This window comes from Alexandromys fortis, unplaced genomic scaffold, assembly GCF_014885135.2.
Source record: "Alexandromys fortis isolate MF-2015 unplaced genomic scaffold, M_Fortis_MF-2015_v1.1 scaffold_240, whole genome shotgun sequence".
Taxonomy (NCBI): domain Eukaryota; kingdom Metazoa; phylum Chordata; class Mammalia; order Rodentia; family Cricetidae; genus Alexandromys; species Alexandromys fortis.
The window spans coordinates 1,721,246-1,746,869 of NW_026068133.1; the positions used below are offsets into that span (position 1 = coordinate 1,721,246).

The 25,624-nt window shown below is 51.4% G+C and overlaps 1 protein-coding gene across 3 annotated transcripts in view; it reads right to left on the minus strand.

The window, feature by feature from the left end:
- Positions 1-96: 96 nt before the first annotated feature.
- Sympk (symplekin scaffold protein) overlaps positions 97-25,624 on the minus strand; it is a 33,176-nt gene continuing 7,648 nt past the window's right edge. For 2 of the 3 annotated variants that reach the window (XM_050126300.1, XM_050126298.1), the window contains 24 exons: positions 24,745-24,798; positions 24,586-24,659; positions 21,802-21,928; positions 20,287-20,536; positions 19,221-19,391; positions 17,908-18,147; positions 14,745-14,899; positions 14,243-14,393; positions 11,801-12,005; positions 11,008-11,158; positions 9,879-10,114; positions 9,311-9,392; positions 9,062-9,175; positions 8,126-8,273; positions 7,329-7,489; positions 6,265-6,373; positions 5,884-5,984; positions 5,332-5,422; positions 4,596-4,697; positions 2,120-2,307; positions 1,180-1,356; positions 961-1,056; positions 375-725; positions 97-262 (listed from right to left, as the gene is read on the minus strand). In XM_050126300.1, coding sequence (XP_049982257.1) covers positions 134-262; positions 375-725; positions 961-1,056; positions 1,180-1,356; positions 2,120-2,307; positions 4,596-4,697; positions 5,332-5,422; positions 5,884-5,984; positions 6,265-6,373; positions 7,329-7,489; positions 8,126-8,273; positions 9,062-9,175; positions 9,311-9,392; positions 9,879-10,114; positions 11,008-11,158; positions 11,801-12,005; positions 14,243-14,393; positions 14,745-14,899; positions 17,908-18,147; positions 19,221-19,391; positions 20,287-20,536; positions 21,802-21,928; positions 24,586-24,659; positions 24,745-24,798 — 3,663 coding nt within the window. In that variant the 3' untranslated portion in view covers positions 97-133. The remainder of the gene's footprint in view (positions 263-374; positions 726-960; positions 1,057-1,179; positions 1,357-2,119; positions 2,308-4,595; positions 4,698-5,331; positions 5,423-5,883; positions 5,985-6,264; positions 6,374-7,328; positions 7,490-8,125; positions 8,274-9,061; positions 9,176-9,310; positions 9,393-9,878; positions 10,115-11,007; positions 11,159-11,800; positions 12,006-14,242; positions 14,394-14,744; positions 14,900-17,907; positions 18,148-19,220; positions 19,392-20,286; positions 20,537-21,801; positions 21,929-24,585; positions 24,660-24,744; positions 24,799-25,624) is intronic. The other variant, XM_050126299.1, reaches the window with a different exon arrangement.

The window sequence follows — 25,624 nt, forward strand, 5'->3', positions numbered from 1 at the left end:
CTAGCACTGCTCCGACTTCAGTTTGTAGTCTGCTGCAAAGAGGACACAGCAGCCATGCGGCACCTCCTTTATTTGTGTTAAGGCAAAGCTCTAGGTGGCCCACCCCGTCCCTCCCCCCAAACCCCCGCAGCTGTCAGCTGTTCCCCTTGTTCTCGGTTTCCCTGGCCTCTGGGCTGGAGGTCGTCAAGGATTCCTCCACTGCGTGGTTGAGGCTCTGGGGGCTTCGCTCATCCTTGGAGCTCGGTCCGACTGCTGCTGCCTCCTGGTGGCGGGAGAAGGCAAGAGGCAGCAGGTCAAGAGCCGATTGCACCGTTAGTCCCATACCCGGGGCTCTCTGCTCCAGCCTCCCTCTGCAGCTCTAGCTGTCCCCCTACCTTAGGCAGGGGACCCTCAAGACTAGAGTCCAAGAGCGTAGTTTCGGCCAGCCCTGAGTCGTCGTCCATGCTGATGAAGATGGCCGGGGTCTCGCATTCAGGACCCTCCTCCCGGTATTCCATGGCCTCCTCAGTAGGGGTGGGACCAGTTCGGGCTGCCGGCACCGCGGGCATGGAAGATGCCGAGGCAGCAAGTGCTCCCACACCTGTGGGCTTCAGCTTCTGCTCCTCCTCCAGCTGCCGCTTCAGGGCCTTCTCCTGAGCCAATCGCAGGCCGATGAGGTCCTGAGGGGGCCGCGGAGCAGGGGCCGGGGCTGGGCCCAGAGCCAGAGCCAAGGGCTCTAGGTCATCCTGGAGTTGGAGGGGTACTCAGCTCAGGGAGGGAGGCCGGTCCCCCAACTCCCAGGATGGAGGAGACGGAGACCACCAACTTCAGAAAGCACTGCAGTTTATCCATCTGGACATGGGGGTGGGGTATGGGGTGGCTATTCCCCTTTACCAGGAATACAATCTTGGGAGACTGTGGGTTTAACAACTGGGCCTCTTGGGGTGAGAGACACAGGCAGGTGGGCCACATTGCCCTCACCTCTTCCAGGGGCCCTGCAGGTGCTTCCTTGACTTCGGGTTCCTGCTTGCCGCTTGCCTCCAGGATGGTCATGATGGAGTTGGGGATGTGTGCTTGCTAGGCAAAGGGAAGGCCAGGACCCGAGATGTAGAGAGCTCTGGCCAAAGGCACCTCTCAGCACCCTATAACCCATAACTCAAACCCTTCTGCTCGCTTGGCTCCACTCCGCCGCCCAGGTACCTGGTGGGGAGTGAAGGAGCGCACGTGGGCCAGCAGCGGCTCCCGGAGTTCAGGGCACTTGTCAAAGACCGCGCTAAGTTGCTGCGGAGGTAGCTGCAGGATGACCTGGAAGCTCTGCGGCTTGGTGCGCTGGCAGCACTTGATGAAGCCCTCCCATACCTTGGGGTACTTCCACACCTGTGAGGTGGGAGGGGACCATTAGGCAAAAGCCCAAGCAGCCACCTCCTTCCCGCAGACACTGCCATGGCTGAGAGCCCACGTGCCACCACCTGACAGCATACTCCAGGCTTCATACAGCCACCTGCCCAGGAATGCCTTTCTCACCTAGGAAACTGTACTAGGACATAACCCAGTGAAAGGGGGTACCCCACCCCCAATGCCTAGGACAGTACAGTACCAAGTGCTAGGACAGCACCACCTCATGCTGTCCTCTCAGCCACCTCTAGCTGGTGCCGTCACACTTAATAGGGTGGAGGTGCAGGGACCTTAGCTAGATGCTGCACAGGACAGCCTGTGAACGGAACCCAGCTTTGGGACGGAGGATGGAACCTGATTATCTCCACAGAGTAGTTCTAAAAGTTGGGGGTGCTGTATGCTTGAATCCCAGCACTTGGAAGACTGATGGAAGAGGATCACAAATTTGAGTTCTTGGTTATTCTGGACTATAAAGTAAGACTCTCACTAAAATACCCCCCCCCAATTGTGGTCTCTATAGAGAAGCGATGCTTTCAGTTGAGCTATGTGCCCCGCAGGGCCTAGGGGTGCGGTAAAGGGAGACACCCACATCTCTCTGATCCCTGTTTTCATTGGTCACCCTGTAGTCAGTTGGAAGAAGTTGAGGGAACACTGCGAGAGGCAGGGTAGGTGATCCAGAGACAGGATCCTGCTCCCCAGGCAGCTGAGACTTGCCCCACTGTGGCCTCAGGCCAGGGCAGGTTACCTGCTTCATGATGAGTCGGGCCAGGATGTTCATGACGAAGCCCCCCAGGCGGGGGTACATGGTCAGGGACTGGATGACGGTCCGCATGAGCAGCATGGGCAGGGGGCTTTGCTCCATCAGCTGCTGCATCACCACAGCTAGCACCTCCGATGTGTACACATTCCGCTCCGCAAAGCACAGGTTGGTGGCTGTGAGGAGGCGGAGAGTGGGCCTGTCCTCTCTGCCTGGATGTTCCCCCGTTAAGTGGAAACCCCACCCCACATAGCTTCTCCATCCCTACCACAAAAGACCCTTTATGAGGATGCTCAACGGTCCTGCCCCCAGAAGATATAGGTAGGTGTGTCCAACCCCTAGATACTCTGTGGCGCCCCAACTGGGAGACTCAGCCTCCTCCCTGAGGGCAGCCCTGGGAAGTGGGGTAGAGAGCATGCTCCAGAGCCTGAGCCCTGGGGCCTGTCATAGCCTAAGAAGGGTGGCTAAAACCCACCAAGGGGAGGGGCAAGAACTGCTGACACCCTGGCATCTACAGAAAAAAGTTTGGTCTCTGCCAGAATGCTGACCAAAGAGGTTAGGGTCTGTGATGGGGCAGGGCAGATATGACAAGGGACACTTAGGAGAAAAACTGCGAAGGGAGCAGTAAGAGAGTGGTGAGGGCTCAACCCAAGATGAGGACCCAACTGAGTAGCCAGCACCCACAGGATGTGGGAAGATGTCACACTGAAAAGCACGGAGCAGACCTTGCTTGGGGTCTAGCTCCTGGGAGTGGGTGGCAACATCAGGGCCAACCGGGCTGATAGGTGATCCCAGGAGCTGCCTCTGAAGTCCTTCCCCAAACACCACTGGCCATGTGAATGTGTCAACCAGGAAGTCTTTATTGAGCCAGAAGAAAGGGTCCCCCCACCCCACAAGTCTGAGGGGCCAATAGAGGGGAGGGTGGTCCTGTAAGGAGGAGGCCCTAAGAGAGAGGAGTGGACACTGTAGAAGATGCACAGGCTGCAAGGCAGAAGAGAGAAGCCTGCCAGAACCTGAGGAGGGGTCTGCTCCTCTATGCAGACGTGCCCCAGTGCTACCCAAAGGGGCCCAGTCTCTTCTTGCACTTACCACTCAGCCTCTCACTCTTTCTACTCGGCAGCCCAAAGTGTCCTCCATCCTAGAGGCTGCATGAGGCCAAGGCCAGTTTCTCTCTCACCTGGAAGCTCTACTTGGTCCTAGCTCTGACCAGGTTCAGCTCACTATCACCTCATCCCTGTGGGTCCTGCTCTGGACGGACCCACTTCAGCACGTCCTTCCCGAGTCCCAGCTAGGCTGGATCAGGGACGTCAGTGTCCCAACCGTGTACCCTGCACTGTGTTGGGAGGGCAGGATTACACAGGAGCAGACAGATGAGATGTAGTGAGGGCTGTGGGAAGCTGGGGCCCAGCAAGCCAAAAAGGGGATTGTACTGTACAAGGTAGACCCCTGTCTACTAGCCACCTGTGTAGCTTTTGTCAGGCCTCTTTCTTCCCTCTGTGACTGGACTTCTATTCTGGATCCAAGACGGCTGTGTGTGCATGTGCATGTGTCTCCAATTTCTGCACAGAAGCAGGATTGCTCCCATTGCACCTAAAGTGAGGGTTTGGTAGAGCACTTGCCTGGCACACCTGAAGCTCCCGGTCCACTCCCAGCATGGTAAAAGGTCAAAGAAAATGTGTGTGCGTGTCCAAAGTCCACAACCCTGGACCACAACTTTTGAGACCTGTCCCTGAACCCTTCCCCTGGGCCTGCAGCCTCCTCTGTCCTGTCTTCACAGGCCCATCCCGTTAGGACTGTTGAGGAAGAAAAGCAGTCCCTGGAGAAGCTACTTCACCCAGAACAGGAAACGCGGAAGGACAGAGAGAGAGGCCCAAGTAAAAGTGAGCAGAGGTTGGAGGACAGGATGACAGGAAGGGCCCCATCCTAGGACAGAGCTGATGCTGGCCCAGAAATCTCTGGGGAAGGGAAGAAAGAAAGGAAAATGGGGTGTCTTCGCAGGGGAGGCTGGGTTGGGGTCCAGTTGGGCTCAGGCTGTGTTACACAGCTAGCTTCTGTGAACATTGGGCCCTAATCTACACCATACTTACCAAGAGCCTCATGAGTGCCAGGAGTGGGCTTATGGCAAGAAGGGAGAGCCTGGCTCAGAGGGATGCTGAACAGCCAGGGCAGAGGGGCCTGCCAGACTGTCACCAAGCCCCCGCTGTGGGGGTCCTCTGTTGCCTCAACTCAGGCCTGGCTTCTGCTCATGCTAACAGAGGCCCTTGAGCCTCTGGCTTGCTCCATGGGCTCCACTTCCTTGAGTTCCTCAGGGTAGGGTGGGAGGGACAGCCCACACTGATGTCAAGGCCAAGATGGGGTAGGCACAGCAGTGGGTGATGTCTTCAATCCAGTGGAGTCATGCAGGGACTGAGGCCCCGCCTGAAGTCCATGGGAGCTGGGCCATGTAGGGACAGGGGCGTCTCACCTTTGATGATGGATTTCATGTCACACTTCACAGAGTCAATGTTGTGCAGTGCAATCAGCAGCTCTCCCGGATTCAGGGGGGACAAGGCTGAGTTCCCTTCACCTGCAATGGATGGCAATAGGGAAGGGAGATAGTACAGAGGTGGGTCTCAGCTCAGACTTGAGGAATACTAAATACAGATAAGACACCCTCTGCTTCGTGAGGACTGGGTGACAGAGGGTGAGACTGCGTGAGGTGGCCATAAGTCTTCACCACTCTCCCCCTCCCACCTTGTGAGAGATGCCTTGCTGTGGTCTAATTGCTCCCACTGGGTTATGAACCCTGAAGGCAGGATTGGGCCCAGCCATCCTAGTACTGACTCCACAAAGCACATGGCCATGGGCAGTTAGAGGGCAGGGCAAGGCCAGGGTCTCACCAAATGCTAAGTGGTTTCAACCTTCTGCAGTTGGAGCAGAGTGGAAAAAGGCAGTTCACAGAGACAGCCTCCTCAGGAGTCACATCGCCCCCCACTGTGCCCAACTGTGGCCGCAGGGACCAGATGAGGAACTTGTCCACATCGCAGGCTATTTTTCCCTCCTCAGAATTCTTTCATTTCTCACCACAGTGGACAAAATGCCTCCTGGGGGCTAGGATGGCAGAGGGAACTGGCAGGGACAACAGTTCCTGGACCCTCCCCACATGACCCCTGTGTAGCAAGGAGGTAAACTGAGGGTTGGCTAGGAGGGAGGGCACCTACCGTGCTGGGTGCCCAGCAGGCGGTTGAAGACCTCCTTCACCACAATGGGGTTGAGTTTGATGAGCTTGGGCAGGGCCTGGATCACCTCTTTCTAAGGCAGAAGTGGTGGGGAGAGGAGCAGGAGGATGAGTTAGAAGGGCTCCACTATTCACTACTCATCCCAGTGAGGCCTCCAAACACATAATAACACATGTTCCCTGTCTCCCCAAAGCTGCTGCCTAACTCTGCTGGACAGTGTCATCCTCATTTCTGTCTATTTGGGGATGGGGTATCCTTGGCCCCAAAACTCACTAGGGGCACAACCTTGTGGAGACCCTGCTGTTGCTGGGGAGTTTTCCATAGGCCAGGACAGTGGTGTGTGCACACTCACAAGCATGCAGACACACACAGTAAGATGCCCTGTGACTGTGACGCCTGAGCACTGCCTGAGGAGGCTGGGGACATGGTGTCCAACTACTTTCCACAGGGGCAAGATGGGCACCTCACTGCTCCCACAAGCCTCTGGCCCAGCACCATGGAAGCGAGCCGGCCACCATCCCACTCCTGCCCTACCTTCTCCAGCCCATTAAGCACAGGGATGAGGAAGCGCACATCAGGCAGCCGCTTGTGGTACAGGTCTCGGACCCGCTTCACCAGCTCTGGGGACGGCGGTACTTCAGGAAGGCAGAGAAAACAGAGTTGTGGTGATAAGGAGGGGACAGAGGAGGTAAGCATATGGGAGGAGGGCTTCGTGGGCATGGGGAGGACACTGCAATTTCAGAGCTGGATCCCCAGACTCTCCCTTCCTAAATGCAACTCACATGACTTTTTCTCTATAGAGGCCAAAGGACAGGAGAAATTCACAGGGGCAAAGTCATTTGGGGACTTAGCAGCTCAGGCTCTTGCAGGGGAAGAATGGGTGGGAGGGAAGGTAGAAGGCAGGACCCCAGGCACCTTTGTCCGTAAGGCTGTGCAGGCAGCGGGTGACCAGCGTCTCTGCCCCCTTGGGGCAGTTTTCCACTAGCAGTAGCAGCTCTGGTGAATTCATGCCCATCCCTCGGATCTAGATGCAGAGGTCAGCAAGACCAGGTTACAGTGAGCATTCGAGGAGGTTGCAAAAGCTGGGGTGGTTAAGGTCACTGGGCTCAGGGTCTCTCCTTGTGTGGTGTTGTCCTCTCTGGCAGGTCAGTGACCCAACTGTCTCAAACCTTATATGCCCAACCTCTGTGGCAATGCCTACCTTCCTGCAACCTGTGATCCCAGCTTGGCTGGATAACACCCAGCTGAGGGTGCAGGCTTATAGACTTTGGTAGCTGCTGCAGCGATGGATGCCCTTGGCATCCTCACCTCTAGGCACTAAGGACACTAAGGCACTCAACCCCAGAGCTGCCTAGCAGTTACTTCTTTTTCTCAGCACTGGGCTACAGCACCTTAGGAAGAGCCTCCCCGCCCTTCTCGCCCCATTTCTACCTGGTGATTTCCATACTAAAAACATCACGAGAACAGGGTTGTGCACACCTGTAATCCCAGCGCTTAGGAGGTTGAGGCAGGAGGATCTCTAGAAAATGAGACCTGCTCAAATAACAAAGCAAAGCTGGGGTAGAGCTGACACACAGAACAAAGGGTTCTGAGTCCAGGAACGAAGAAGGCAACCATGTGAACTGCTTTTCATAAAGTGGCCCCTGGCTAACAGCAAGGGGAAGGCCAGTTGAAACAGCAACAGTATCCAATAGCTCAGATGCTAATGTGGCATGCTTGGGGACTGGCCTGCACCCTCATGTCAGGGCACAGTGAGAAGCACAAGGGCAGAATATGAATGAATCCAGGTGTGCCCCACTGCAGGCTCTATCTCTGAGCCACTCTATGCCTTCTCATGAGTTGAAGACAGACATAAGCACCACCCATAAGCCAAAGCCACGAATCCAGAAGACAGCCTTTTGTGTCTACTGAGGTAGACACCCAAGGAGCAGCTGGAGTTGGGGGCTCCAGCCCTGCCCAGGTGGGCTCAGGAGCCTCACCGGCTGCTCAATGACCCTCAGCACTGTCCGCTTGATGTCGGCGATGGCCTCAGTGTACACGGCTGCCAGCTCGTGGATCAGCTTGTGGTTCTGAGGCAGGAGAGCCAGATAGAGATAAAGACACTGCTTCACTGTCTCCTCGGTCCAGGGCGCGGCCACCTCTGACAGGACAGGGCCATGCATCAATAGAGGCCTCTACTTCCTTCCCAAAGCCCTGCCCCCAGTGTCTGAGCCTTCTCAGTGAAGTCAGTGCGGAAGAGGGAATAGGTGGAGAAAGGGTAGGACCCCCTCCAACCATCAAGCCCCAAGGCAGCTAGAAGGTCATTCTACAGTGCAAATTTAACCCTCTCTCTTCTAGTCCTGTCATAACTATGACCTCATCATAAATGTCCTTACACTGGCTGGCTGTCAGGGACTACAAGGGCAGCCCATCTGGCAACTCAGTCACCCTCCACACTGGTCCCTACTTACAGCTGGTAGAAAGACCCTCATTGTTAACCCTTTGTGCCACCACCTCCTTTGTGGGAATCACCACTTCTGCTCACATATCCTCCCCAGGCTCACACCTCTCCTGGGAGGGCTTTCCACAACCCTGCAGGACCTTCTATCTGTAATTTGGCAGGATCTGGGACTATGTATGCTATAGGACTTGGCCTGAGGTAGCCCTGGAACCCACAGGCTGCTCTCCTGGTCCTCGGCTTTCTCGCCCTGCAGTCCTGTCTGTCTGTCTACTATCCAGCAGCCATTCTAGTAGGCTGGGTGGAGCTCCACACAAATCAGATGAAGCTGCATCAAACCTGTGTCCTTGTCAGCTCCAAAGAGCACTGAGGGCGGGTTGGGGTGCACCAGGAGCTGCAGGTAGTTGAGGGCGAATTTTTCCACATACTCTCGAAGCTGTTCCTTCTCATACATGCGCTTAATGAAGAGTAGGGCCTGGGAGCGCACCTGAGGGAAAATGGGCAAGATGGACGGAGTGGGAGCATGGAGATGGGGCTGCACAGCTGTGAAACACGCCCAGCCTGAGGCCCCAGAGAGCAGTGAGTGTAGCTCAGCCTGGCAGTGTCTCCCTTCTCATCTTGCTACTCCCTGCTCTGCTCACTCTCCTAATTCCTCAACAGTGACTCTCCCTGCCAAGTGGACTTGGCTTTGGAACTTAGCAGGACAGGCAGCCCACTGCCTGGAAGACACGTCACTGACCAAGCTTCATTTCACTCACTCAGACAGCATCTGCTGGGAGCCACGAGATCAGGGTCTGGTCTCAGCACTGTTAGTACCAAATGGCAGCACAGGGCTAGAGGTGCTATGCTAACAGTGCGCTGACTGCTCATGCACCACCAGGGAGGAAAGTTGGTGACACACTACAGTGCAGACAGGTCCAGTCCCTTCTCGTTCAGAGCACAGCTACTGTGTTATGGTTATCACACATTTCCTCCTTCAGGAAGCTTCCTGACCCCCATCTCTTGTCTATACAGGTGGGTGCCTGGGCACTGTATACTGTGACATCATACTGCCTGTGTCACATGGGCTACTCTACTGCCTGGTGCCTCTCAGGCTGCAGTTACAGTTCATCAACATGAGAAGAGAGTGAACAGGCCTGCCCTCTTTTGAGGGCATGTGCACAGTCAGGGTCAGGATAGCACCCCTGACTCCACGGTGATGTCACACCATGGTAAATGGAAAAGAGTTTTGAGGAAAAGGAATGCCAGGCTGGCTGGGTATGGGTACAAGCTCACCCTGTCCTTCTCATGAGAGCTGAGGTCAAGGAGGACATGCAGGTACTGGAACTGACGAGAAGGTCGCTTGAAGATCAGGTCTCCAAGTGTCGACATGCCCAGGTAGGCGCGACTCTGCAGATGGAGGCAATGCTCAGCCTGCTGTGCCCTCTTGCCTCCCCTTCATCTCTCAAAGCAAGTCTCCAGGACTGAATCCTCACGCCACCCTTGCCTCCAAGGCTACAACACAGATCTTCAGAGGATGCTTACCTCATCATCACAATACTTCCGTATCACCTCCAAGGCACTCTCGGTGATCAGTGGGGCCTCCAAAACCACTTTGGTGAAGACCCTGCCCAAGAAAGACGCGGGTCTTGCTGGAGAAGTGTGTAGCAAGGCAGCCTGCATCTCAGGGGCCCAAATGCACCACACAGCTTCTTTAGCCACTGGGTCCAGCACTTCAGACTGGCATCTGGGGCGGAGATGTTCCCTCTCTGAGGCTTTCTTTTGCTACAACTAGGGATGAACCCAGGGTTTCTGGTGTGCTAGGGAGATACTCTACCACCAAGCCACTGTCCCATCTCTGGGAACTGTTAGTACAGACGGGAAACAGAGTGACAGGCCACTTAGACCAAGTAGCAGAGTTGGGAATGACCCCGATGAACTTGACCCAAGTCCTCCCTCCCACCTACAACAGCATGGTCTGCACAGGCTTCTGTAGGAACTAGAAAAAGAAAGACGGGGACATAGGGAGGACAAGTTTGTGTGGCATTGAGATTGAGGAAAAAGGGCAAGTAGAACATAGGAGAGGAGATGGAGCTTATAGCCAAGCCCTCACCCATCCTTCTGGTCCGGTTTCTCCTGCAGGCCAGAGAGCAGGCGGATGAGGCAGTCCTCATACTTGTCCAGAGTGCCTGAGGCCCCTGCTGCAAGGTAGGCATTGTACTCCTGGTAGAGCCAGGCGAAAGCCAGGTCCAGGCGACCCCGGACATCTTCCAGGATGAAGGACAGCACCTCTGACTTGAGGCCAGAGTCGAACTGTGTTACGAGGCTGGCCAGGATCTTGATACGCACCTGGGGGTAGGTAAGCAACTGCATCAGTATGGCAGAGCCAATGCAGCACACTTCAATCACGCCTTGCACTTCTGTTGCCAGGTTCAGGAACCTCCAGTGGAAAAACCATATAAAGCGCATATCTATAATCCCAGCACCAAGTTAAGGTCAGCCTGGTGAAAAGAAAGCTTATCTAGAAAACCAAATCAATCAACCAACGAACCAACCAATAGTTCAACCAAGGAAGGCAGCATGAAACATAAACACGGCACTATCACAATGTACAGCGGTGGACAAGGAAGAAACAAACTACCAACTGTTTCCAAACCACTCCAAGTTCCCAGGAGTAACTAGGTACTTCAGTGTACAGGAAAAGACCTTGAAGATTCTTTTTGTCGCCTTTAACCATGAACAGGATGTGGGTGACAATCACAAACAAGACTATAGAAAGAAACTTTCTTGAAAAACTAAAAACAAACAAAACAACAACAACAACAAAACAAAATAAAGGCTAGAGAGATGGCTTAATGGCTAAGAGCACTGGCAGAGGACTTGAGTCTGGTTTCCAGCATCCACAGTTCCAGGGAATCTGGTGCCCTCTTGTGGCCTCTGTGGGCTCCAGGACACACAGCGCATATAAACGCATGCAGACAAACACACATTTATAAATTAAACAAATTTTAAAAAACAAAGCAAAAAACTCGAAGTCAGGTCTGTCTGGAATATAACACTGCTAAGAAAGGTGGCCAGTAAGAACCAGCCCTGCAGGACAGTCCCATGCAGAGCTGTCCCCCATTCCACAAGCCTCCATTGTCTAGAAGGCTGTTGCTCTGATTTTACATGGGGTGGATTCAAGCCAGGAGAAGTGGTTTGAATAGAAGAGCCAGGGGCTGGGGCTAAACTGAGGGGCACACCTGGGCAGCCCCACTGCAGGCTACAGCCTTCTCAGCCCTCAGGATCCGCTTCACAGCGCCCAGCTTCATGGCTTCCACCTGGGCATCCGTCAGGGGCTTTAGCACATCACTCAGACGAAAGATCTTCTTGCGCCCACCAGCGCCTGCCAGCCTACATGAGGGCAGAGACAAGAACAGTGTCTTGGCATGCTTTCTGCAGACCAGTCTGTCTGGTGCCCCCAGCTCTAAATTCCCTGAGTGGACCTCAGCACACCAGGAAGACAGTGTGAGGAAGAAATTGTTACTGTTTCTGCCACTTAGGCTGTCTCCCTGTGAGAACAGGAGGGGCCGGAAGGGGTTCAGAAGAGAAGAGTAAGCACAAAGACCCGGGTGGGTGGGTGATGATGGAATGGGGAGGGAGCTAAGTCGCAAAGGAGCAGGGAACACTCACTGTGTGGGGGTGGGGTGGAGACTGGATTTGTGATAAAGGTGATGGGAAGAATGAGGAAGAAAGGATGGTGACTAGGAGTCCTTGTTGCACATTAGGAACCATAGTAACTTCCTCACTGTCACCATGACTTGTGGCCCTGAGAGTTCTCTAACCTAGTGACTCCATGACAAAGGCACCGCATTCTCCCAAGGTAAGACAGAATAAGTAGGTATGGCTGCAGAAACCTACCAGAATTTGGTGGTTCCTGCACAGACTGTGAAGCAGAGAGAGAACCTGGTCCAGCCCTGTCTGCCTTACACTCATACCTGCAAACAGGGCACACTCATGGGATGGGGCCCACGTTCCAACTAGAAGAGGACTCACCGTGGCTGTGTGACAGGGATGATAGGTTCCGGCCTCCTCTTGGCCTGGGGTACCTCCTCCTCCAAGGGGGACATGGTGTTCAGAGAGCCCACCACAGAGATGGCCTGGCCCTGCACTGACAGACGACGCTTGATCAGAACGCTCTCAGGCTTCACCACCTTCTCCTCCTTGGGCTCTTCCTTGCACTGTTTTGTCTGCTCCACACCTGCACGGAGGCAACCATAGCACCCTCAGCTCCATCACCTGTGCCCTGGGCTGTGCTGTGCATGCACTGCACCCACCATGTGCAGCCCACCTAGCACCAAGACCCAAGGATCGAGCCAGAGGCTTCATTCCTGGAGGCACAGCCAATGTCAGTCATTGAGATACATCACAAGCAAACTCTTAGGTTTATGTACATGCGGCATATGCGTATGTATGCACGTGTGCCTTGTGTGTTAGTGTGCTAGATTGTGTACACATGTGGAAGTGATAGGTGTTTGTTGTTTTTGAAACAGGCTTTTTCTGTGCAACAGTTCTGGCTATCCTAGAACTCACAGCGATCCACCTGCCTCTGTCTTCCAAGTGCTGGGATTAAATGTATGTGTACCACCACCCAGCTCTACTTTTATTAAGGTATCACTGTGCAGCCTTGGCTGGCCTGGCCTCACTCTGTAGACCAGGCTGGCCTCAAACTCAAGAGATCTGCCTGCCTTCACCTCCTGAGTGCCGAAGTTAGAAGTATGTGTTACTCTGACTGGCTTTTTAAAAAAAATTATTTAAATTATTACATTTTATTTATGCATTGTGCATATGATATGTATGTATGTACGAAGGTCAGAGTACAATCCTGTGGAGTTGATTCTCTCAATGAGTCCCAAGGATTAAACTCAGGTCATCAGGTTTGGCAGCTGGCACCTTTGCCAGCTGAATCATCTATCTAACCAGCCACACATTACTTTTTGAGACAGGGTTGCCCACAGAACCCAGAGCTGGATTCAGCAAGACTGCTTGGCCAGAAAGATCCCCAGGATCCACCTGTGTCTGCCCTCATCCAGTGCTGGTTACACGTACACACTACCTCGGCTTTTCTGGGGATGTTAGAAATCAGAACACGAGTCCTCATGCTTACATAAGCAAACACGTACCCACTGAGCCATCTCCCCAGCTTTTTTTTCTATTTATTTGTTTATTTATTTATTATGTATACAACATTCTGTCTGTGTGTATGAGTGCAGGCCAGGAGAGGGCACCACACCTCATTACAGATGGTTGTGAGCCACCATGTGGTTGCTGGGAATTGAACTCAGGACCTTTGGAAGAGCAGGCAATGCTCTTAACCTCTGAGCCATCTCTCCAGCCTCCTCTCCCCAGCTTCTTTTTCTAAAATGTTTATTACATCTCATTTATTTGTATGGGGATGTATATGCATAAACCAGGCTGCATGTATAGTGTGGAGTTCTCTCCTTCCATCATGTAGGTTCTGGGGATCAAACTCAAGTTCTGGGCTTGACAACAGACACTTTTACCCCTGAGCTGCTGTACCAGCCCATTAGGGGTTTGTGAGTCAGGGTCTCATGTACCCCAGGATGTCCTCAGACTCGCTATGCATCCAAGGATGACCTCTGATCTTCCAGCTTCTAATTCCTGGGATGACAGGTGTGTGCCACTTGGGCATCATCATGATAAACAGTCTATAACAGCCGAGGCCATATGACTCCCCACCCCTTGGAGCACACTGCTCAGGAAAATCTGAGCGCACCAAAGACGCATAAGCCCTGTTGACAGCAGCCATGCTCATGAAAGGTCTGAAACAAGGGCTGGTGCAATGGCACAGAGGGTAAAGGGGAGCTGAGTCCAGCCTTTCAGACCCACATGAGATGGAAAGAGAGAACATGCTTTGTGAAGTTCACAGCCGATGGGCACTGGAGCTGTGCTTGTGGTACTGCTAATGACTTGTACTTCAGAGAACAAGCTGGCGCCGAGTGTGCCCACACCTGTAATTCCAGCACTCAGGAGACCAGGCAGGAAAACTGGTGCAAGCTAGAGGCCAGCATGGGTTCCACAACAAGACCCAGTCTTAAAGAAGACAAAAGCCCAGACTGGGGAAATAGCTCAGGGGTGAAAAGCACTTGCTACTCTTGCAAAGGACCTACGTTTTTCTCCCAACACCGCCATCTCCAAGAGATGTGACACTCTCTTCTGGTCTCTGAGGGCACACATCACTGATGAAATAAGGGAAAGTCTCCAAGGCTCAGGCTCAGTAACCTGACACTGTCAGTCTGGCTCAGTCTGGACCTCAGCGTCAAGTCTGTCGGATTTCCAGAGCCTCAGGACACTGAGCACTCTGCCTCATGATGGACCCACGATGGGAGGTAACATGTTAGATGGCACAGGACCATCTCCACAGCTTCTCCACAAGAGTCCAGTGCCACGGCCTGGCTGGGTCAGCACAAGACTCACCAGGACCCAGTCCTGCAGCTGTCATCTGTGTGGCCATGAGCCGAGCAAGGTGCTTGATCTGGGCTTCGGTGCCTGCTGACTCCACTGGAGTGTAGATGGCTTGGAAGGAGGCAGGCATGGTCTCAGGCAGGTACACCATGCTGATGAGAACCTGTGGGATGCCAGGAAGGGGACACTTAGCCAGCTCAGCCTAGGGCAGCATGTGAGAAGCAGCAGGAACTGAGGCTGGACTGGGCCTGCCCTCCTTATCTCAGCTTTCAGAGGAGCTAATGACCCGCTAGGCAGTTCACTTGGGAGAGTATCCCATCCCAAAGAACAGAGTGATGGAGAGTGGGATAATGAGGATAAATGGCCTCTGGAAGGAGGAAGGGTGAGAGAAGGGGCCCAGGCAAGGGTAGGAGGGACTCCTGGATGATGCTACAAGGAGGTGGTTAGCAGAATATGGATAGGGAAAGGACTGGGATCCGGATTCCCATCCCTAGGACAGCCTCACCCTCCTCACCAGATTGGCTACATTGTCAGGCGTCAGGAGAGGCTGCAAGAACTCAGCAGTGATGTCCGTGTCTGACTGGCCTGAGATCTGGGCTGAGGCCTTTGAAGTCCCTGATGGGCCAGGCTCCAAGTCTTTGTCTTCATCATCTTCTCCCAAGTTGGGCTCTAAGAAGGAAACAAGAGGCTGGCTCTCTAGACTGCAGCAGGACCTGTGCTCAGGGAGCCAAGTAGCCCTGCCTCTAAAAAACCACTGCAAGGAGACAGAGCAGGCAAGGACCTAAGTATCAGTTTGCCATGGCCAAGAAAATGTCATAGGGCCCCAGGCACCCACCTCTTCCTGGGTTTCAGGCCTCATCTGGTTGGCAAAAATCCAAAAACCTCTAGTTGATCACATTAGGCTCTAAGATGATGGTATCATTAATATACTCCATTCTGAGGATGGAATGCAGGACTCTACAGTCACTAGGGCAGGTGGCCCCAGTGGGAGACAATATTGCTGTTACTGTTCCTTCACTGACATCATTCTCCTTCACCTTTTTTTTGAGACAGGGTTTCTCTGTGTAGCCCTAGCTGTCCTGAAACTTGCTCTGTAGACCAGGCTGGGCTTGAACTCACAGAGATCCGCCTGCCTTTGCTTCCGAGTGTTGGGATTATGCCCCACCACGCCAGGCCTCTCCTTCATCTTTTAAAAGAGTTGTTAATTTAGTTTATGTGTGTGGCTATTTGCCTGCATGTATATATATCTATGCGCCATGTGTGTGCATGTGAGGTAAGAAGAGGGAGACAGATCCCCTAGAACTGGACTAACAGGTGGTTTATGGGCTGCCATGTCAGTACTGGGAATTGAATCCAGGTCCTCTGAAAGGGCGGATAGCACTCTTAACCCCTGAGCTGTCTCTCCAGCTCCACCAGTCCCCCTTTCTGAGACACTGTCTTATGCAGCTCAGGCTGGCCTAAATTTACTATGTAGTTCAGACCAGGTCAGAACTCATGACCCCCCTGCTTCCGACATCCACGTGCTGGATCAGAGGTGTGTACCACCATGCCTTGCTAGAAGATTGTCATTCCACAGTAGGGGACAACTTAATGGATATGGACACAACATCAGCTTAGCGAGCAAGTGAGAAACATATGGGCCAAATGCAATGTGTGATCCACACCCATAAACAGCACATAGAAGCCTCAAGTAGCGCTTCTGCAACTTGTCAAGAAGTTTAGAGACATACGGAACTGGACAAATGGCTCAACCCTTAAGAGCATTTGCTTTTCTAGAGGATCCAAATTTGGTGTCCATCACCCATGTCACACAGCTCACACATGCTTGTAACTGCAGAGGGTCCAAAGTCCTCTTTCAGCCGTTGTGGGCAACTGCACTTCCGCTCTTACACCCACCCACAGGCATACATGGACATACATGATTACAAATAGATCTTAACCAACTTCACAATGATCGTGCACACCCTTAATCCCAGCACTCAGGAGGCAGAGGCAGGAACATCTTTAAATTCAAGGCCAGCCTGTTCTACAGAGTGAGTTCCAGGACAGCCAGGGCTACATAGAGAAAACCTGTCTCAAAAAAAAAAAAACAAAAAAAAACAAAAAACCACCACCAACAAAAAAAACCCCAACCAATCAATCTTTTTTTTTTTTTAAAAAAAAAAAAAAAAGGAGAAAACTGACTTCAAACTTTAAATGCACAAACTGTTTACTTCAGTGTCTTCCTTTGGGAGTATTCTATGGTTAGATGTGTAGGACAGTCCTACAGCATGGACAGAAATGAAATGTCCACAAATGTAACTGTCAATCTTTCCATCACATTACAGAAGATGTGGCCACCACTAAAAAGATGCAGTGCAGAAGCAGAAGTAGCTTAAACTTAATGCCTGAGCAGTGGCTCAAAACCATCTGGAATGTCAGTTCCAGGGAATTTGCTACCCTCCCCTGTCTTCTGAAGACACCAAACATGCACATAGTAAACATACATGTGTGCAAGCAGAACACTCACACATAAAATAAAACCAATCTAATGAAAAAGTTAAAATAAATAGTAAAAAGAACAGGCCAGTGACAGGCTCAGCAGGGAAAGATGCTTCCTGCACAAACCTGAAGATGAGCTCAATCCTCAGAACTCACATAAGGGAAGAAGGAAAGAACAGACTCCACAAAGGTGTGCCTTGACCTCCATACACACACATGGTACATGCACACATAGAAAGTGCTCCACAGAAACCTAATAGAGCACAACACTGAGCAATGGAGGATGTAGCTAGATCCCCACAGCAGCCCTTAAGAAATGAATTAATTCCATTTGAATATGAAAAAGAATTTCATAGCTGGGTACACTGACACACATCTTTAATCCCAGCACTTCAGAAGCAGAGGCAGGTGGATCTCTTATGAGTTTGAAGGCAGCCAGGACTACATAGTGAGACCATAACAAAAACGAAACAAAACCCCTAAATAATTTCATAAATGTCCTATAAACAAACAGAGATGACATTTTTAAAATGTTGGTACTGGGAGGCTGTCATGGTCAACACTATTGTTTAATATTCCAGAAATCACCTCAAAGTTGGGGTGGTGACACACACCTGCAGGTGGAGGAAGTAAGACTGTCTCAAAAAAAACAAAACAAAAAAAACCCCAGAAATGTTAAAAATTTCAAAATTAAAAAAAAAAAGCCCAAGCACACTCCTTTAATCCCAGCATTAGGGAGGCAGAGCCAGGTGGATCTCTGTGAGTTCAAGGTCAGCTTGGTCTACAGAGTGAGTTCTAGGACACTCAGGGCTACACAGAGAAACCCTGACTTGAAAAATCACAGAAAGAAAATATATGGAGAAGGAAAAGAGCCTTCCACACACATACAAAACAGGAACGGAGGCACGAAGGCGACTCACGACTCACATCATTCCTTCCTGTTCCATCTAAATGGATCCTAACTGGCCCCACACCCGTCATCCCAGCAGTCCAGACCCGGTGGCAGAAAGACCAAGGTCATCTTCTCCTAGACTAAAAGTCTCTACTTAGAAACACAAGCTCACACTTATTAAATGTTCTATATGCTACAGTTTTCTACTTGGCTATGCTTACATCATCATGTTATGGAATGTCCTGTGTATCAGTGCAACAAAGCCACCTCAGACAAGCCCAGGCCTTATGCTAACCCAGCTCACCCAGTTTCATTTTCTTCAGCGTGGAGTCAGCATCATCCCGGGGCCGTTTGCGGGAGTCCTTGCTGCTGGGCATATTGCGGGCGATCTCTGCCTGGGGGGTGCCCAGGTCCACCAGCAGGGTGGTGATCTGGGCCTGGAACTCCAAGGAGGCAGGGTGCTTGAGCACACTCAGCAAGTGCAGCTTGAGGTTTTTACGCACGCTGCTCACCTGGGACTTGGCCAGTGTTGGGGGCAGGTTGGCTGTAAGGACAGAGGTGGAAGCTCGATGCTGGGAACAGATCACTGTGTGGTCTGCCAGGCTCAATTCTCAGCCCCAAACAGGGACTCTTGCTGCCATTTCCTGGGAAGTTCCTAGGCTTGCAGAAGGACCGGTAGCCTCCCCCTTTCAAGCTGAGACTGAAAGCCCAAGAGACCTCTGCAATATTAGTCCTTTAAGGTAAGAAAACCTAAGTCATTTCTCTGTAGCACTCGAGCCTCAGGTCCCCGTGTCCAATCTGCAGTCCAGTGCTCCCCTGGAGAGAGCTATGACTGCCACCTTCTCTACAAGCTGCTGACTGAGCGGCTGCCACTAGCCAGAGTCTCAGTCACCTTGGTGAGCAAGCTGCCCCTGCTCCACAGAGAAAGAGGACTCTAACCAGCCTGCACGGTATCTACCATTGGTTCCTTGACCAGTGCCACTCTCATTCCCTTTTGAGGGAACCACCCTGTCTCCATCCTCTGTCCAAGTACTTATGCAGGAGACTGGAGCCAATGAGAACACTGCGTTTCCCTGGCCACTGTGATTGGCTCAGTGGTAGGCTAACAGTCTCTGCTCAGCCAATCATAGACAATGAGTATCAGCCCTGACTTTTGCTGGAATGATGGGGAAAGAGTTGCGCTCTCTCTCTGTTGCTAAGTGGCCAGAATAGGAGCCTAGATCTCTGGGGCCATCTTTACTGCTTTAGCAAACATCCAGAAAACTAAGTCAACACAAGAGCTCAGAGATGAACAGACTAGATCCCTGGCCAGCATCCACTCATGTTTCAACTCCAGACTTCTAGAGTTTTATTCAGGCACAAACATGGGAAAATGTGACCAGCAGCCTTCTCTGAGGGATCAGGGGGAGGCTGGAGTGTCAGAAAGGATGCTGTGGCCCAGCATCCCGAGCCACGTTTGAAGCAGTTTTTATCCCACACCAAAGCTTTCTAACTAACATGGAATTCATGGTGAGCTGCAGTGCCGACCAGCATGCAGGAGAGCATGTAGAGCTCAACAGCTCCTCAGGAACCCGCAACCTGGCCAGGATAGCATGGGGAGGGGGATTCTCAACCTACCATGCAGAGTCTCATATGCCTGGATCACCTCGGACATGAACATGGGTCTCTGGCGGGCGATGTTGGCAAGGGAGCCCAGGGCTGTGGTCAGGTTGATGGAGGAGATGGCAGGGTGCACCATGAACTTCAACAGTTGCTCCAAGGCCGCCTTGCCTTCTTCCCACAGGACATCTAAAGGGGAAGAAGAAGGATCAGACGGTGGTGCCCCAGTGTCCTCCAAAGCCAACACTTCACATTTTGTGCGAACACACTGAGTTCATATTACAGGAAGACAAGTAAAGCAAATTCCATGCAGATCTGCAGAACACATGGAACAGCACTGTGGGCCACTGTATAGCAATTTGGTTTTTTTTGTTTTGGTTTTTTTGTTGTTGTTGTTTAAGACAGGATCTTATAACGTAGCCTGGGCTGGACGCAAACTCATGATTCTCCTGCCTCTACCTCTCAAGTGTTAGGATTTTCAGGCATGTCATGCCCAGGGTATGCAGGGCTGGGGAAAGTTCCGGGCTCTACGCCAGGCAAGCACTCCATCAATTCATCTGCAGCTCAGGCCTGTAATCTCACCAAACTTGGAAGTTCAGCTAAAAGGATCAGAAGTTCAAGGTGACCTTCAACTACACGAGGCTAACCTGAGATGCATGAGGCCCTGTCTGGAACAAAATAAAAAAAGGGGCAGGAGGGAAGAAGGTTGTTGGGGGCTGTGGACCCCCAGACCCTTAATTTCTTGTCAACCTGTTATGCTTGCAGCTGCTCTAAGTAAAACAATTTGTTTTCCTGTGTTTGCAGCTGCTATGAGCAGGAGACCTGATGGCAGGGGAGTGGTTTCTGGTGGGTTTGATTGGGACAAGGCTATCAGTTAAGGATCCCTATATAAGCTGCCCTGGAACACACTAAATAGGGCATTCTTGTTTCAAGGATGACCCGTGTTCCCGCCTGTCTGTGTGTGTGTTTTTAAATCTCCAACCTAGTTCCCGCTTGTGTACCATCCCGTAGTGCAAGAGCTACAGAAGGTGACTGTGAGAAGGGCCAGTGAGTGCATACAGGGCACTAGGGCGGCAACACTCACTGTACTGGATGTAGGGGTGATCTCGGGGGATTCGGTCCAGACTGATGTCATGTTCTTGGCGTCGGGGTACCTCTGAATCAGCCATGCGCGGTGACAGGGTGACAATGAGGCCCTCTACAAACTTGATGGCATGTGTACGGATGCCGTCATTGTCAGAATCCAATAGCAGGATGATTTCTCCAGCCATGGAGGATACCATGTCCCAGCAGGCCTCCTGGAGATCGTTGATGACCCGAGACTTCACCATCCACTGCCGAGGGGCCAGGAGGAACAGAAGAGACAGAGAGAGCCAAGACAACACATCAACTACCAGCAAGCTCTGCCCCACCTGCAGACTAAATGATTGAGAACATTCACTTGGTTAAACCAACAGCTATGATCAGTGCTGGGCAGTGCTAGGATGGGGGCGACCAAGACACAGCTAACTCAATGATGAAGCATCAGATCTCAAAATACAGAAGTAGAAACAGGGGGTGGCAGGGCTGAAAAGATGGCTCAGCAGTTAAGAGTACTGGCTGCTCTTCCAGAGGACCCAGGTAGGATTCCAATACCCACACAGAAGCTCTCGACTGCAACTAAAGTTCCAGAGTACCTGATGCTCTCTTCTGACCTCCACAGGCACTGTACACACCCTGCATTGACATACATGAAGCCAAAACACCCACATGCCCCACTCCAAAAAGCAGCAGTGACTGACCAGCTTCATTTTGCTAACAATGAATGGCCTAACCAATGAACTCACTTCTGTGTCATCAAACAACAGTTGAGAACACAGGTTATTCCCCCACCCTTTAAGATTTGTTTATGTTTATGTGTATGGGTGTTTTGTCTGCAGGTATCCGTGCACCACATGTATGTAGTATGCAAGGAGATCAGAAGAGGGCATCAGAGAGCCTGAAATTGGGAGTCAGAAACAGTTATGAGATACCATGTGGGTGGTGGGAAGTGAACCTGGATCCTCTGGAAGAGCAAGTATTCTCAACAGCTTGGCCATCTCTGTAAACTCATGATCCTATTTTAAAAATTGCTATTATTTTTGTAGTCCAAGGTGGCCTAGAACTTTCTGCCTCAGCCTCACATGCTGGGCTAAGAGGTGAGCAACCCATACCTGGCTGTGCTAATTCTTTAGTCTGTGTCCCTCACTGAGCTAGCACTGTGAAGACTGTACCTAGAGTCGGGGTCCTCGCTGTCCCTGCACCACCTGGCAGAACAGAAGGCTTCAAAGTAAAGATTCTCAGGGAATGTTTGTTGAATGCTAAATGAATGGTCTCAGAAGACAACATTCGATGCCTTGTTGTCTGTTCTCACAACAGCAGAAACCTCGCTCATGACAAGCTTGAGTTTGGCAGGACTGGCAGTATAGGCCATAACCCAGCAACGGGAGGAGCCATAGGCAGGGAGAGGGAAATTCAAGGGTTTCCTGGGCAACTCAGTCTTGAGCTCAACACCCAGAACCAAACCAAATCACACGGTGACGTGGCCATCCTTCATTGGGAAGGCCCAGCTGACCCTCACCTGCAAGGCCACCTTGTAGAGCTGGGTCATGGTGAGGATGGCTTTCTTTACCACATTCACGTTTTCATCCCGCAGGAGCATGTTGAGGTTGGCAATCAATTTTAGCAGCAGTTCAATGTCCCGCTTGCTGCGGAGAGAAGAGAAGGGACCAGGTCATGCTGGCCTTGGGGTAGGGAAGAGAGACTCAGGCCCATAAATCAAGCAATTGAGGTAGAAGTGTCAGAATCTTTGTTGCCAGCACATTCAGTAGCGGAGGAGGATGCTGACACCTCTACTGTAAGCTGCCGTGGGCCCCTGTACCATAGCTGGTCCTGCAGCCTTCACTCCTTCAACTCTGCAGGGCCCCGCTGGCTATGTAAGTGACAGCTAACAACTGTTTGAAGTTTGACCAGAGCATCATCTTTTTCTCTGAGACAGTCTCAGTCCCAGCTTGGCATCCAACTACCTACACAGGTGAGGATGACCTTGAGCTCCAGATCCTCCTGCCTCCACATCCCCTGTGCTAGGATTTATAAGTATGTGCCACTACACAGATTTATAAAATGCAGGGGATGGAACCCAAGGCCTTATACATTCTAGACAAGCACTCTAACTGAGCTACATCCTCAGCCCTGTTCCTTCATCTTATTTGAAGAACACCTACTGCACAGGTGGTGAAAACAGGCACAGAAACCATCAAGTTTGTAATGAAAGGACTTAGTAAAAACACCTAGTTTTGTTTACTCAAGCCTGAAGGCTCCATAGGGACCCTTTGGTAGGACTAAGAACTGGCAGGGTCAGTTTGTTTGCCAGAGAGAATGAAAGGCTTCCAGTAACGTCTGGTCAAGGAACAATGAAATTTGAGAAGGCCACCCCCCCCCCCCAGAACTCAGCAAATTAATGTAATTTTTCACAATATAAGTTACATTCTGATTGATTCTAAGCAACAGTTGCACCATTCAAAAAATATGAAACATCAAAGAAACAAATAAAAAAGACCAAAACAATAGGCTGGAGAGATGGCTCAGGGTTTAGGGCACTGGCTGCAGGCCTGGGCTACAAGGAGACTGGACTCACCCATGCCAGAAGGCTGGGTGGTGCAGCTTTACCCCATGCTGTGTCCCTCAGCACACTGGGACACATCTGCTACACACACCACTTTTTTGTGAACTCCGAAAACTTAGTACAGCTGTGTGTGTTGGCAAATGCTACAGTTTCAGCACTGGGGAGGCTGAGACAGAGCAGGACTGCCCCAAGTTCAAGGCCACAGTGAGAACCTGTCTCCAGCAAACAAACAAACACACAGAAAACTACCGCTGATTTTTCCCAGTGAAGGGGGAGTGTGACAATGTAAGGCACTGGGTTCAGAGACACAGGGTAACAAAATGGAAGTCTGCTAAGTTCCGCCAAATGAGCCTGGAAAACCCACCTGACCCTCCAAGCCAATTTTCTCAGTTAAACAGATCAAGAATTAGGCCTTGCAGCCTCATGCTGAAGGTTGAACAACATGTAGGTCAAAACTCAATAGCTCCTGGCAGGCTAGGAGGGTAACAAAAACAGCTGTTTTATCTCCTCCCCCTTACAGAGCCAAGAATGAGTAAAGACAGGAACAAGCTAAGTCCCCTTCTGAGTCTCAGAGAGGGTGACTGGCCCCATCTAAGGCTCAGAATGAGATTAAAGGACATGTTGAGCCACTGTTAGATGTCCTTGCTTGTTCAGCACCTCCCTTGTCCCCACTGTTAGAACCAACCCTGTCTGAGGCCACTGAGACAGAGGCTTTGCTGTGAAGCTGACATTTATTGTGGTGAGTTACCCAGGTGATGTGGAGCACCACAAAGAACAGCGACAGTGAAGACAAAAGTGCCAATGAGCTGGGTGATAGTGGCACATGCCTTTAATCCCAGCACTCGGGAGGCAGAGGCAGGCAGATCTCTGTAAGTTCGAGACCAGTCTGGTCTACAGAGCTAGTTCCAGGACAGGCTCCAAAGCCACAGAGAAACCCTGTCTCAAAAAAACAAAAAAAGAAGAAGAAGAAAAAAAAAAGTGCCAATGGGCAGGAGCCAAAAGGATTTTCTGAGGAACCCTGGAGAAGAAGGAATGACCACCTAGGGTCACAGGCCAAGCAGAAGCAGACCAGCTATGAAGGACACTGATGTTTTATGTCAGGCGAATGCTCAGACGGCCAGCAGTAGCCTAAGATAGGCACAGTAAGACACATGTCCTCTCAGCAGGTCACCCGGCTATGTGCAGAGGTAAGCAAACAGGTGAAGGGTATGGTTCCCATCTGGCAGAGGTTTCAGAACTAGACTGTGAGATCAGGGATTGGGGTCAAACCTCCTATTCCAGAAACAGGCAGACAGACAGGAGGACCAAAAATTCAGGGTTATCCTCTGTTATGAAGTGAGCTCCAGGCAAGCCTAAGCCTCATCAGGACCTTGTCTAGAGCAAACAAGAACGACAGAGTAAATGCACTAAGCACCACTGATGATTGTTTTAAAATAGTACGGGAGTGGGGGATGAGCTGGAGACGGCTGAGCAGTTAAGAGTGCAGACTGCTCTCAAAGAGAACCTGAGTTCAATTCCCAGTACTGTGTCACCTCAGCCAGGTTAGAGAGAAGCCAAAGTCACCTGCTGCCTGTATTCTGAAAGGAGGACTGCCACAGACTGATAGAGCAACCGTGAAGTGTTGGCTGAAGTGCATGGACTGTGACATCCAGGACTGCAATCCCATTAGGTGTGTGTTGGGGGAGGGACTCTGGGGAACACACACCAGGACACCCAGGCACTCCCAAAGAGGACCCATACCATGCCTCCTCGATGAAGCCAATGACAAACTTGCGCACTTCAATGGACTTGTCTGCTTGGAAAGCGATGATCTCCTGCGATGTCAGAGGGAAGATGGATCAGGCCACCACTAAGGAGCATTACCTTACCTTTGTCCAGCCCCCCAGGCTGATCACTCACATCCAGAAAGTTGTCAAGCAGGGTGGGGTCTTTATTGATGATCAGCTCCTGGACCTAGGAGGAACAGACATAAAACCAGGCTCCAAAGTCAAGCATGATGGCTCTTGCTCATAATCCCAGTACTTGGAAGGCTGAGACAGGATTGTCATGCTATCAAGACAGCCTGGAGTATGGGCTCTATCTTCAAAAACTAAAACTAGGGCTGGAGAGATGGTTCAGAGGTTAAGAGCACTAGCTGCTCTTCCATAAGTCCTGAGTTCAATTACCAACAACCGCATGATGGCTCATGACCATCTATAATGAGATCTGGTGCCCTCTTCTGTCATGCAGGCATACATACAGGCAGAATACTGTATACATAATAAAAACTAAAAATAAGGGCCAGCAAGATGGCTTAGTGGGTAAGGTGCTAGTCACCCATGCCTGAAGATTTAAATAGCATCTCTAGGAGCTGCTTGGTAGAGAGAGCCAACTCCAGCAAGCTGTCCTCTGACATCATATGCTTGGTCAGGCACACTTGAAATAAACAACATGAAAATAAGGGCTGAGAGATGCTCAATGGGTAAAGCACTCCCTCAGCAAGCATGCACAGAGTTTGGATCTCCCGAGCACCACAGCTGCAGCCCCAGCACTTCAGAGGCAGAGCCAAGCTCCCAGGCAGCTGACTAGCTAGACTCTCTGGGTTCTACTGAGAGACCCTGCCTTAATAAAGTGGAGAGTGACTGAGGAATACACGTCAACTTTAGGTTTCTACATGTATGCACACATACATGCATCTCATACCACGCTACCAAGCACCTACATCCATGTGAACAAGCACACATGCACACCAAAGATACAGGGAAAATAAATTCTTAATTTAAATATAGGGATAGAGAGA